Source organism: Neoarthrinium moseri (genome assembly GCF_022829205.1).
Source record: "Neoarthrinium moseri strain CBS 164.80 chromosome Unknown scaffold73_Wmoseri_CBS_16480, whole genome shotgun sequence".
Lineage (NCBI taxonomy): Eukaryota > Fungi > Ascomycota > Sordariomycetes > Amphisphaeriales > Apiosporaceae > Neoarthrinium > Neoarthrinium moseri.
Genome location: NW_026055187.1, coordinates 162121 through 175662, shown reverse-complemented (window position 1 = coordinate 175662; position 13542 = coordinate 162121). Strand labels below are relative to the sequence as shown.

At 49.6% G+C, this 13542-nt stretch overlaps 3 protein-coding genes across 3 annotated transcripts; 2 read left to right on the top strand and 1 right to left on the bottom strand.

The window, feature by feature from the left end:
- Nucleotides 1-1870: 1870 nt before the first annotated feature.
- JN550_011795 (uncharacterized protein) lies at nucleotides 1871-2783 on the top strand (the record flags this gene model as incomplete). The annotated part of the gene is made up of 2 exons (XM_049310199.1): nucleotides 1871-1893; nucleotides 2021-2783. 2 exons carry the CDS (start codon nucleotides 1871-1873, stop codon nucleotides 2781-2783), a joined length of 786 nt encoding a protein of 261 aa, XP_049166294.1.
- A 3875-nt stretch (nucleotides 2784-6658) lies between these two features.
- Nucleotides 6659-9988, top strand: JN550_011794 (uncharacterized protein; the record flags this gene model as incomplete). Its single annotated transcript, XM_049310198.1, has 3 exons — nucleotides 6659-7116; nucleotides 7168-7830; nucleotides 8194-9988. 3 exons carry the CDS (start codon nucleotides 6659-6661, stop codon nucleotides 9986-9988), a joined length of 2916 nt encoding a protein of 971 aa, XP_049166293.1.
- Nucleotides 9989-11583: 1595 nt separating this feature from the next.
- On the bottom strand, nucleotides 11584-11994 carry JN550_011793 (uncharacterized protein; the record flags this gene model as incomplete). Its single annotated transcript, XM_049310197.1, has 1 exon — nucleotides 11584-11994. One exon carries the CDS (start codon nucleotides 11992-11994, stop codon nucleotides 11584-11586), a length of 411 nt encoding a protein of 136 aa, XP_049166292.1.
- Between the last annotated feature and the right edge of the window lie 1548 nt (nucleotides 11995-13542).

Here is a 13542-nt window from a genome sequence, read left to right as displayed (position 1 = left end):
TTTTTGGCTAAACGTTACTTGGCTGTGCGGAAGGGTATCGGGTCCGAATGTCGGATACTTCAACCAATGCTGCGAGTCGCTAGGCGAGTGAATACTGATATCCAGTTTCAAGTCACCCTGGGGCTCCCATGCGCTGAGGGTCAAGAATATGTCGTGCATTGCCGTAAGGATAATGCATTTGTCCGTTGTAGTGCCGGGCAAACGATCTAGTTTATGGTTCACGGGCTCCGCCTCCGCACATAGAACAATCATACTCGTCAAGTTCCAGAGAGAGCCAGATGTATTTGACCAGAGGTCGGCTGCGGCGAGTCATAGGACCAAAGCCGGGAACGCACCACAGTGTTCGGTTGATGCGCTCGAAGTTGTGGCGCTCAACAACAGTCTGCCATTGCCTTGATACTGAGGCTAACCGAGCCAAGCTGCAGCCATCACGTAACAAGAACTCCAAGATTCGGAGCTGGATCTCCCCGGTGAGAGACGCCCAGGGTGGATTATTGACTGTCTTTAAAGCCATTATTACTTGTTTCTGAACCACGAAGGTCAATCGAGTAGGCTGTGGCATTGTTGCCGGTGTGGTGTAGAAACATGCGAGGTTTGAGGGTGTGGCCAACAAACCCGTTCCAAGTATAGACTGATGAGCTTCTGGCGTGGGGAGGAGCAGTAGCAGATGGATTCTTAAATCAAGGAGAGTAACTCTGAAGAGGACTGCACTCTTTTATGTTCGGGGTGTCTGCCATCTCCGATAAGTCAAATTCTGAGATAGTTGGATGGTAAAGGACAAAGTGCCTTAGACTTTCTCGGTGGTGGTGTCAAGTCTAAATACTTAATCCTTTGGCGCGACCTAAACCTTCAGTCCTTTCACTGTCGAGTGAGATTATTATTGAGTTGTATTATTCGAAGCCGATGCTGTTGATTCACGGGCTACGCCTAGATCTGCTTATCCGCTACCTATTACCTGGTGAGGTCGTCTTGGTCACTTATCCAGAATGCCACGTTGATACGCCTGGCAACCGTTCTGGCACATCGCCTATGCTTATTTGAGAGCGATCAATAGGCCTATCTAGACATCCTGCGTGCTTTGTATGGCAATAAATTTGTGCTCACCGACGACAGAAGCTGTAACTAGGCTCAACTGTCATCCACCACCACTGAGAAATAACGCTGTCTCGGACAGGCTATGGTGACCTCCGATGACGGTGCGCGGAAGAATTTGCATAACAACAAAGATTCGAGATGTATAGAGGAAAGTCCTGGTAGTATACAAACAAGACTCTCACTTTGACGATATGTTTTCAATGATTAATACATTGATACAGCATGATTATTACATTACCACAAAATGCTTATGACTTTGATAAGAAATGGAAAGACGGGCAAGAAACGAGTTGGCCCACTGTCCCTTCGTCAATAACTGCTGGGTAGCTGCCCGGTCTAGCGCGAGGCTATCGGTACTATGTCCAATCCATGCGAGGCTGAAGGGGAGCACATGATTACCCATCCGTAACTCGGGGAACTGGAGGCCCAGCTCGACGTCACATGCGGCAGAGCGCCCACCAAGGGGGCCAGCCCAGCCCGCCAGCCTGGTCCGTGCAGCACCCCACCCACCCGCGGTCTCGCTTATCGATAACTCACCCACACCCAGCTGGCTCCCACACAAACCCTAGATATTTTTTTTTGTGAGCAGCGCCTATCGAAATTCCGACACTGCCATTTGCTGCTCTGTGTGTGTCTCGCCCGTCCCGCCCACTCCACCGCTCGACTTTTCGTGATATTCGCGATCCTCCTGCCGGCCCTTTCCCCCCAACACCACCATCCGACACCGACCTTTCGATCGACTAACCACCGCAGTCAATCACCAACAACCGTCAAAATGGCTGTCCCGGGCACTCAGATGTACGTCTACGAATCCTGTCGCATTCTTCCATCGACGCCGCCGCCGCCATGAAACCTCGACATGGCATGGCCGATTCGTTGGGGAAGGCTCCTGGTCAGATCAAGCTGCTAACTGCCCTCTTTCCAGCTCCAAGCGCAGAAAGTTCGTCGCCGACGGTGTCTTCTACGCCGAGCTGAACGAGTTCTTCCAGCGCGAGCTCGCTGAGGAGGGCTACTCCGGCGTCGAGGTCCGCGTCACCCCCACCGTCACCGACATCATCATCCGCGCCACCCACACCCAGGAGGTCCTCGGTGAGCAGGGTCGCCGCATCCGCGAGCTCACCTCGCTCATCCAGAAGCGCTTCAAGTTCCCCGAGAACAGCGTCTCCCTCTACGCCGCCAAGGTCCAGAACCGTGGTCTGTCCGCCGTCGCTCAGTGCGAGTCCCTCCGCTACAAGCTCCTCAACGGTCTGGCCGTCCGCCGTGCCTGCTATGGTGTCCTCCGCTTCATCATGGAGTCCGGCGCCAAGGGTTGCGAGGTCGTCGTCTCCGGAAAGCTCCGTGCCGCCCGTGCCAAGTCCATGAAGTTCACCGACGGCTTCATGATCCACTCCGGTCAGCCCGCCAAGGACTTCATCGACCACGCCACCCGCCACGTCCTGCTCCGCCAGGGTGTCTTGGGTATCAAGGTCAAGATCATGCGCGGCTCCGACCCCGAGGGCAAGGCCGGCCCCCAGAAGTCTCTCCCTGACGCCGTCACCATCATCGAGCCCAAGGAGGAGCAGAGCGTCATCCAGCCCATGAGCCAGGACTACGGTGCCAAGGCCGCTCAGGTCCAGGCCGCGGCCGAGGCCCAGCGTGCCGCTGAGCAGGAGGGTGCTGAGGAGGCCGCCCCTGCTGAGGAGCAATAGAGATCTGAGGCAATCGGTGTTGGGTTCCCTCGGTCCACCAGACAAAGGTGACGGAGATATGGTTGATGATAGCATGTGAGGAACGGTCCATCAGGCGTTAATCTTTGCATTGCTCGGATGGTACGGCAAAATTTCGGCGGTCTTCATAGGAGGCTGCAATACATAACGTCACGAACCACGACTCTCTGACTCTACGTGCAGCCCTGTGATTTTGGTCTTGGTTACAAGAAGTGCTCTATTATACCATTCAATATTTGACCATTTTCATGCTGAGTTTTAACATTATTCCAAGATCGGTCCCATCGTAGCTATGATTGCTCCCAAGGAGGACGTACAGGTCGCCGCGTAGAGGGCGAACCTTCAGGTAGGCTCACGACTGCCTGGAAATCTCGAGACCATTCGCCTTCGGTCCTATCTCATCTTCTCAATTGGTTCTGACACCTCTACTGCTCATTTGAGCACCTCATTACCTTGGTAAACTCTTGGCTTGAGTCAAGCCCAACTCAACATACTCTGTGTTGCGTATCAGTTGAGACCAGGGGGATGGAAATGTATATGAACAACTTAGATTAGTAATTGATCTAGGCTAGGGTTTCTACCTCGACGGACCACTTTCAAGACGCAACCACTTGAACCAGCGTAAAGATTGGCAACTCAGATAACACTCGATTCAGTGAGCCAGCCAGGATGGGCGCCAACATGTGTACTCAGCGTAAGGGGCCAGAATCTCCTGGAGAGGACGAATGCTGTGGTAGTACAAATCTGCTGACGGCATTTCCAGGCGAAGCCTTGCAACCTGTATCATGCATAGTGCTCAATTTGGGGGCATGTCCACGCCGCACCCAGAACTTCGAGGTTCACTGGCCAGTATCTGCGCTGAACAAGCCTGGGCGTCCCGCTCGGGTGGAAAATTCACCACGAGGCGCCTAAATTCGATATCAATGGCTGACCTCAGCCGAAAAGCAAGGCTTGTACCTGTGTTAATTTAAGGGTGTTGCACACGAGTACCCTCTACCACAAAACCGTTAGACCGACGTCCTTGTGGGATTCTGTTCCCCGCACCTGGTGACGAGGCTTCTACTTGTGTTGGTATTTGAAGACCAGTCATTGCATCGGCGCTAACATGCAAAGTATAGATCTTGACCTTAGCCCCTTTCCGAGTTCAATGTCCCGCTCAACATTGAAGGGCTGTTGAAGATTTCCGCAATTTTGTCCACACCTTGCAGCGGAGATTGAGTGGCATGCCAGCGTGCGCAGGGACACCATTATTACATGAATCCGAGCAAGTAACTGCTAAGGATTCCCGCATTTCTCTTCTTGAAGACGACAGAGCGCGAGGCTCTAGGTAGAAAGGAAGCTCCACTGGACGCAAGCCTTGCGCGGAGCCTGGCCATGAAATGCACCCAAGGTGAACAGCAAAGGAAAGTCGTTCGATGGCCCTGGGCTACTCATGGTTGACCCTAGATAGAATAAACCCATGGGGGTCTTACGACAACGGGGGCCAGATCAAAAGTACCAAAGCAAGCCCGCTGAGCAGCTGGTCGTGCAAATAGCCCCCAGACGAGAGATTGCAGCCCAGTCGTCGCCTGGCACAGCACCACAGCTGGACATACCGACTGACCCCAAAAGTAATGGAATGGCCATTGAAAAAAAATCCTTGTAGGCGACAATGGACAGGCTAGGCTGCGTTTTGATATTTCGAGGCAATAACTTGTTCACTGATTTTGAACCTCGAATGCAATATACTCACCGCATAGCACCTCAAGAGCAGTAGAATCGGTGGCTTCGCTGGAAACCCAATGGCAGTCAATATTGGTCCCTTGACCACTACCTTTACACCACCACGGAGCTGTGTGCTGGCAGCCAGCACGGGTGCTCAGATTAATACTGCCTGGTTTCAACAACTCCCTTTAACGACCGGCGATTGTTTTCCTCCTTTCTACGGATCCTCTCTTTTTTCATACTATTCCCCAGGGGTCTGTCCAAGTGGGTATACTGCAGCTTGCCAAAGCTTAACGACGTCTGGCACTGTTACGGAAACGGTCCAGACATGTTGCCCTACATACGGGCCTCGAGGGAGGTACAAAGCCCTTACCCATAAAAGACTTCCATCCTATCTGACATTACCTTCTTAGCATGTCCTATTCTTGTGGTCAAGTTTATGACAGGTCGTGGATGCTTACCCTTGCCTGCACGTCGGCAATACCTAACACAAGCACATGGATTGAAACGTCCGCGCTTGATATCTTCGAAGGCTCCACGGTATCGGGAGTAGAAATTATACATACGGATGGGGCCATCAATGCATTTGGAGTAAATATTCGGTTCCAGTCCACAGATTCCTCCTCGACGCCGCCGCCGCCGACGACGACGACAACGGCGACGATGACGACGACGAAAGCAACACCGAGCCCAACTGCCTTTAATCCAACAGTAGTCAAGTCGCCAAGCACGCTTACAACGCCAACACAGACCGATACCAACATTGCGGCCAGCAATACGCGCAATCAAAGTCTCAATTTAGGGGCTTTTGTCGGCATCGGAATCGCATGTGGTTTGGTACTCCTCGCCGTGGTCGTAGCAGCAGTGCTCTTCATCTCCAAGTGGAGAAAGAAAAGAGAGGACAAGGAAGCTGGCGCTAGGCCTGCAGCTACAAGTACGAACATAATACTCTATCATCAGGCCTTTGGCGGCGAACTTGACGGCTGGGGCCGGCCTCACGAGTTACAAGAAGCTCGCCAGGCCCATGAGTTGGATGCAGCATTGTGGAAGACAAGAAGAAACATTTATAAATCAACTGAGCGGTCATAACATTGCATTAATGCCGGTCCAAGGCGAGTTTGGTTGCGCCGAGTTGCACGACAGGAAATGTCTTCATTCGGGTAAGCGAAATGTTTACCCATAGTTGTTTGATCAAAGAGACGTTTTAATACACCATGGACAAACAGCTCAGGATACCACGATTGGCATATCTGCAGGGAATCATACACGGCGACGGTGCGTTCCATCGTGATGTCCTTAGGCACGACCAGGAGGGCATGGAAAGTTTAATGTAGTGCGTGCCCCTTCGAAGAGAGTTGGACGCCCAACTACTATCACAAGGCGGAGATCGCAGGCAGTCACCAGCGGGGATCGAGTGGCAAATATAGTAAATGAACGTCATATGTACATCCAGTGTGAAGAATCTATTGGGGCTTCGTGGCAGGGCGCTTATGACCCCACCAAAAAGGCTTGCGTTAGAGACAGGCAAAGGAGTAGGGATAGTGGCACAAACCGCAGAGTAACTAAGATGAGATTATATACTCGATGTATGATATTGGACAAGTTTGTCAAGTCAACGAAATCAATGTTTTAGCAATGTTCCCTTAAGGGCTCTTGCATTGCTACTCCATACTCGCTGCTGACTGCCCGAAGCATGAGTAATGTACCCGCAACATTCGAGATATCCGCTGTCTCTCATAACCTCAGAACGGCATCGCAAGTACATCAATGGGACATCAGAAATACTATTCTAACTCCATATCAAGCTCCAAAATCATCCCAATGCCTTTTCCACCTGGAATTTCAGTGAGTGGATGAAAAGCTGGGGGCGAATTAGCATCCTACAGCTATGGTTGGAATCTGGAACATCTGTCGAGAAAAAGAGGGGGTGTCTATAGTGATAAACACATTAGGGCTGTCGCCTTAGCTGCCCAGTTCGCATTTGTCTTCTTGGGGTGGACTTTGGCAACTATGATGTTGCAGCGCGGTTGCCTTGTTGCGGGGTTGCATAAATATTGGCGAGTGGTTTTGAAGAAATCTTCTTGTCGTTTCTCAGTCCCTTCTCAAGCGTCTACAGATCCCTAAACCACCTGTGTACTTTCAGCGACCTTGTGATGGAGCCCTTAACGGCTCTGGCCCTGGCAGGGAACATTGGACAATTCGCCGAGTTTGCGCTTAAGCTTATCAAAGGCACTGCACAGATACATAGCTCAGCGTGTGGTACTTCGGACAAAAACAGCCACCTGGAGGGCATCAGCGAGAGGTTAATGGAATTCAGCTCTCGTATGAAATACGTACATGCAAAGCATGCAGCCAACAATGACAGTTCATTCAGCTTGTCATACTATTCGCCTGATCTCGAAGACCTCGTGGCAAAATGCACTGAGGACTGCAAGCAACTGTTACAAATAAGTCGAAAACTTCAGGTGACAAGTGCCTCGAGGAACCGAAAATGGGACAGTTTCAAGAAAGCAATGTACGATGTTTGGCATGAGAAAGACATTGCACAGCTTCAGGATCAGATAAGCAAACACCGGCAAGAGATTGTGATGATGCTTTCTGCCATTTCAATGTAAGTTCCTATATTCGGCTGTATATTGTTCTGCTTCGCTGACACCTACAGTGAGAACACCGAGCAGACATCATTACAGCTGCAGCAATTGATATCGGAAACAAACATTCTTCGGGCTGAAAGACTGAATCAATTTGACCTCCTCGCAACTTTGTTGCAAAATGTATACGAGCAGATCAAACTCATCAAGACCCGAGTTATCAAGCCCGATGATGGAGGAATTATCAGAGGATACAGCATTGATGAGGTCGAGGTGCTAACAGCCGATGTCTCAAGACTAACAAGTCTTCAGAGAAAATATGCCCGTGAGGAGTTCGTTCTTTCTGGCCTGAACTTTGAGCAACGCCCTATGCGACACAACAGCATCCCTCGGGCACACATGAAGACCTTCAAATGGGTGTTTACTCCTGTAACAACCCAGGATTCCACTCAGCCATTGCTAATTCAATGGCTGGAGAGTGGGGAAGGCGTATACTGGATTTCCGGGAAACCTGGATGCGGAAAATCCACGCTTCTTAAATATATTTGTCAGAATGACAAAACAACGGAACACTTATCTACCTGGGCAGGAGATGCCCGTATTGTGGTAGCAAGCCATTTCTTCTGGAGCTCTGGATCCTCGATGCAAAGATCTCGTGAGGGTCTATTAAGATCCTTACTATACGACATTCTCAGCCAGCTCCCAGAGCTGATTCCGATCATTTGTGCACGGAGGTGGGCACGTTTTGGAGAGTCAGATAGAAAAAGACAATGGACACTTGAAGAGCTGAAAGACACCCTGGAGGGGATGAAGAGTCAGAAAGAAATACCTGTTAAGTTCTGCTTCTTTATTGACGGACTTGACGAGTATGAAGGTGATTCTTTCGATATTTGTCGAGCTTTGATTGACATGTGCGCCTCATCGTGCATCAAACTATGTATTTCAAGTCGGCCATGGAATGTTTTTGAGACTTTGTTAGGGCAGGACTCCACGAAAAAACTGTACGTTCATGAATTGACTCGGAACGACATATCTAATTACGTGGAATCTGAATTCTCCGGGCATCCACACTGGAACTTATTCTCAATGGAACGCAGCGAAGTTCCTCTGTTGATACAAAAAATCACAGAACGGGCTGAAGGAGTGTTCCTTTGGGTTTTCCTGGTTGTGCGTCAACTTCGCGACGGTCTTATGAACGGTGACAGCCTTGAAGACCTTACAATGCGACTGGACATCATTCTTACGGATCTAGAACGCTTTTTCAAACAAATATTGGAAACCGTTGAGCCGTTTTACCACCAAAAGCAATCCCGAACGCTCCAGTTAGCCATCGTGGCTGAAGAACCGCTTCGTTTGGAACTTTATAGCTTCCAAGACCTAGAACATCGACATGAAGACTACGCTCTGGGGAACTCCATGCGAGTGTTTGATGGGGACGAATTCGAAAGATTCCATGGACCCATGGCAAAGCGCCTGAACAGCCGATGCAAGGGCTTATTAGAGGTTCGTGATCGAAAGGTTGAATTTCTGCATCGGACTGTTAGAGATTTTCTTCGTTCGGCAGAAATGGCAGACTTCCTCAGGAACAGGTCGACCGGATCTTTTAAGCCAGCCTTGTCCATTCTGAGAGCGCATATTGCTTGGATGAAGAGCACACGATTCAATAACGGTTCTACGAGCTCAGAGTCGGGAGAAGAGTCTTTTCTGTTCCGGCTTAGCCAGATTCTTGATTACGCTCAAGTGGCAGAAAACCAAGATAGCAGTTGCAGGAGGCCAGTGGCTGAACTCCTGGATGAACTGGAGTTGGTATTACAGACGATGGTGCTCACAGGCCAGATCATAATGCCAGACGAGTCGATGATAAGTGGTCAAGACATGCTGACTCCGGCGGAAGGTATCGTGTCCCTCTTCCGGAAAGCAGTCATTGAGAAAAACTTGCGGCATTTTATTTCCTGGCAGCTTGGCCGAGACGCAGCGTACTTCACAGTCCTTGCTGAAGCACCTCTTCTGCTGGCAGCCGAGTGTTACGCCGCTGAATCATTGGTTACAACGATCTGTTTTACTACAACAAGGCCAGACGGTTCCCCTGGGACAGCATCCTTAATTCAGCAGTTCCTTGAAAGTGGATTTGATCCCAACAAACAACTCATAGTAAAACCCATGAACGGTCTTACTAGCCCTTGGACAGAGTTCATGTCTCTAATTGCACCATGGCATCAGAACTCGGACTTAGCACACGCATTACCAAAGCAAGTGCAATCCTGCTATTTACATGCCCTAAAGTTGGGTGTATTCACCCATTTTCTTCGCCACGGGGCTAATCCCAATAGCCGTGTGCCAAATTGGTACGCGTCCGAGCGGCAACAGGAGCGAGATGTATACTATAGTCCAACTATAGGGACCATTTGGGTGTTCCTCGGCTTCACTGTAACAGATGTATGGAGGCATAGTGAGGTATTCTTGCGCGATCTGAAATCCGTGATAGCCGCCGGGGCACATTTTGATGACCTTGGACTGGGAGGCACTTTTGAGATCCCGGAGCAGAAGAAAGAAATGCAGTGGGATTCAACTATGAACAGCGAATCAATCTTTGATCTTGAACAATTCAAGAGCAATAGCGCGAAGTGGAACGTCGATCGAGCTAATCAGGATCGAACTCGACAGGAAAAGAAAGGCTCTCAGCTCAAGGCAACGCGATGGCAAATCATAGTCGCTCATCTTTGTAGGAAAGGGGTACCTGAACGGCAATTGTTGCGGACCAAAATCATCATCGAGGTCGCAAAGGCGGATTCAAGAAAGGTTCTTCCTTGGGCCATGCTCGTCGATGCTGCCAAAGACAGTTTGGCCCGCCATTTGGTACAAGCCATATCGAAGGCAATTCAAGACGGCTAAATTACATATGGGGGAACGTTTTAAGGCTTAGCCAAAATAGCAAGAGTTGTGTTTGTAACAAATAATCGCTTACAACCATGCGATTTGGATTGATTTGGGACGGCATAACAATATAGAACGCGCAGGTCAGTACCATCGCGGTGATGGGAATGGTCTGCAAGTTTCCAAAGTAAAGTCTGCAGGGGAGTGTTGGCAAATCTTTTGCGGTGGACCGTTGATTGTGATAGATATGCCGGTTGGTAATTCCCTGTGTGATCATACCGACAGCATGGACAAGTGAATCTTCTCGCCGATCTCATCGAGGGTATCTCCAACTGTGATAATTGTCGCTCAGAATCGTTGTTATAATGCTTGAAACCAGGTGGATCCACACAGTTTTCCAACTCGCCAACAATTCCAACTCCGCCGAACTTGCTCTTATGATAAATGATCTTTTGACCTTGGCATACCTTGCAGTTTGCACTACGCTGGTGAGATATCTTGGCAGAATCTTCTCTGAGATGGTCGCTGTCGAGTTGGAACATAATTCCTTCTGTACCGAACAAGGGGGCCCATAATTATTTATCTGTCTGGAGAGGCACTTGTGCTTTGCCCGAAACCTGCATAAAGCCCACATAGGGCAACCTGCCAATATTTAGGGGAAGTGGCTTTAATCGAATTCTTGGGATACGCAAGTAGCAATTATCCACAGCGGAGGGTGATAATAAGACCAGATGGAAAAATAAATACTTGATTGAAGTTCATGAGTGGTGGTTTGGAGGTACGGATGTCATGGCTACTTTGAAAGTGTACGTTCTGAAAATGACGACGTGAGAAAGACATGACGAGATGGTGGCATAGGCTTGATTGGCAGGTCCCGACAGTAGTTGTTCAAAGAGTACTTGTTCTGGCCTCGTTCCACCTCCATATTGACAGACCATGGCTAGTGTGTCTATAAATCCAGTTACCACCAACATGTACAACACCATGGCGTATAACGCAACGAAAAAACAGCTATAGACCAGCTCAAGGTAACGTTTTTTCCCCTTTGAACTACAGAAGTGGAGACTAAGTAGATCCCGTCAAGTATAATTCTCCATCTCATCTATAGCAGTTCCAGGTTATTTTGCGTATACTAGCTCTGGAAATATTACCGAGAGCTTAGGTCCATGGCCGGATCTGGTAGTTAGCAAGGCTTTATTCTTATACAGTCTGGAGCGAGAAGGTGACCAGTCGATTTGTGCTGTCATTATGGCGCCACGGAAATGTCGAATATCCTCCAATGCTTTGGAAGTTATCTACAAACACCAGCCTACAATACCGCAGGATGAGGGGTTATGTATTTAGTCCGATGTTGGCTCACACAAGACCATTGCCTTTCTGCGAGCACTTGTAAAGCTTGAATATGACAGGCACCCAAGGAGTGCAATTAAACAAACATTTATAAAACTAGCCACAATCTGATCGGCTGCTAATGCAGTCCAAATGGATTCAAGCCTGCTATACCCAGTTTCTGGCTCCGCTTCTCAGCCTGGATTCCCAGTACAAGCACGATTGGGTCGTCAAGAGGTAAACTCCTCTTGTCAAACGTTCCTTTCATGAGCACACTTTGTTGATCATGTGATCACATGGCCCACGGACAGCCATAGACCCAGCAACGCATAGACAGCGAGACCTGGTAAGGCCGGGTGACGACCTATGGTGCGCGATCCTCCCGACGACTTTTTGGCCTTGGCCGCGCCGACTTCTCCCGGGTGTTCCACCCCGTTCGACCTGAGGCAATCAGCCAACGCGGTCGCCTCAGTCCCGTTTTGACCCTTGTCCGTGATGGCAGGAGGCAGCTCACACCAGACGACGCAGTTGTCAACGACACTGACAGGGTTGGGGCTGCAGCACGTCTGCATTGCCCGATACGTGGCGTTTCCGCCGTTGAGAATATAGCCTGTAGTGATATCGGTAGGCCTGTCCTGGCTTTCCCAGTTCGAAAGCGTGAGGCCGTTGCACGTGTCGTTCGTCATGGACGCCATTGTCGCAGGGTCGTCGTTCTTATAGAATGTAAGTGTGGAATAATGTGGAGAGAGGGATATGATGATAACAAGAACTATAGAAGAGCCGACGTTGCGTACGGGCAGACAAGGCCTTTCTTATGCCTGTTCCGAATGTTCTGTTAGAAAGCACCGGCACAGCCACCTTACGCATTTTGAGGTCGTGCCAAAATGTCAGCGCTGGAAGAGGATCCCACCCCTGTTCTGGCTCAATTCCGGTGCGTTCGTATTGGTTGAGTGCCCAGCTTTGCCATATCCGCGCATTGGAAGGCACATCATGTTACGAGCGGTTTGAGGAGAGTCTGTACTGATTGGCCAGTTATCAAATCATTCGAAGATTGCCAAGTACATGTGCACTTCCTATTTAGTTATGACGTAACTTAAATAGTAGCTGTGCATGCAACCATAGACCCAGTGCATTCTGCCAATTTCAAATCATTGGATATTGGATCGGAATCATAGAGTTACTCGTGGACACTAGTCGTAGGTGGTGCACAGACCGCATGACGGGTTTTGGTACGGCAGGCACTGGACTGGATTAACTACACCGTTGGGCCCTCACTTCGCAACACAGTTCAAGGAGTCCATTGCGTAATCCATCTGTCCGTCTTGTGTCCTTACAGTTCCTTACTATATCAAGCCTATTCAGTATTAGGATGCTGGGATTACGCAGCTGGAGTCGCTCATCGAGACTACTAGAATAATGTATACTTTACCAACACTATAGCTCTGAACTACGAACGAGGCTAGGGATGATTTGCAAATCTGGTGCATTGCAGTATTTTACGTGTTAAATCACGAAGAGACGTCCTTCTTTGCACGTAACATCATTTTGACTTGCAATTTATGGCACGAGAAGAGCCCAGCTCTAATCTGAGCCTCTTCGAGTTGTGTCTGCCAGCAATGTGTCAGATGCCACGAAGCCATCTGGCAGCTTACTATTGCTACACAGCGGGTTTCATGGAGCGAGCGTACTCCCAAGTTCAGGCTTTTTAGGTATCAGCTTTGTCAAGACTACCCGATTCAGTCTGGCTTTGATTACGAACGCCAAAAGCTAACAAGTCTTGATCAGAAAAGTTCGCATTCGGTTTGGAATGCTTTCTATCAGATGCTTCCTGCCAGTGCAGCTTGCAGAATTTTGTACAAGCCTTCCGACGCATGCTATACCCATCTTCAAGATGATATCGTACAAAACGTAAACCTTGGCATGCCGCGCCGCAAAAATCTGCAGGAATGGCTCGTCGGCCCCCATAGCAGTGCGCTCACATGCCAGATCCCACTCCTAAACGCCATATGCGAGAAGATAAAATCCCGATCCATGCCCTTGAAATACCCCGCCTCTATACTCCTTTCTTTCATGTGACCCACACCGTGACATCCGTTCGCTCGTGAACCTGAGGATCGATGTCCCCGTTGCCCTGACTTCGTATGGGGCCCGCCATCGTAGAAGATAAAAATATACAGTTGCGTGCTTGGCCATCGAGGTGTTATGCCAACCTCGTCGCTTTAGCCCGAGTCGGATGACTTCCC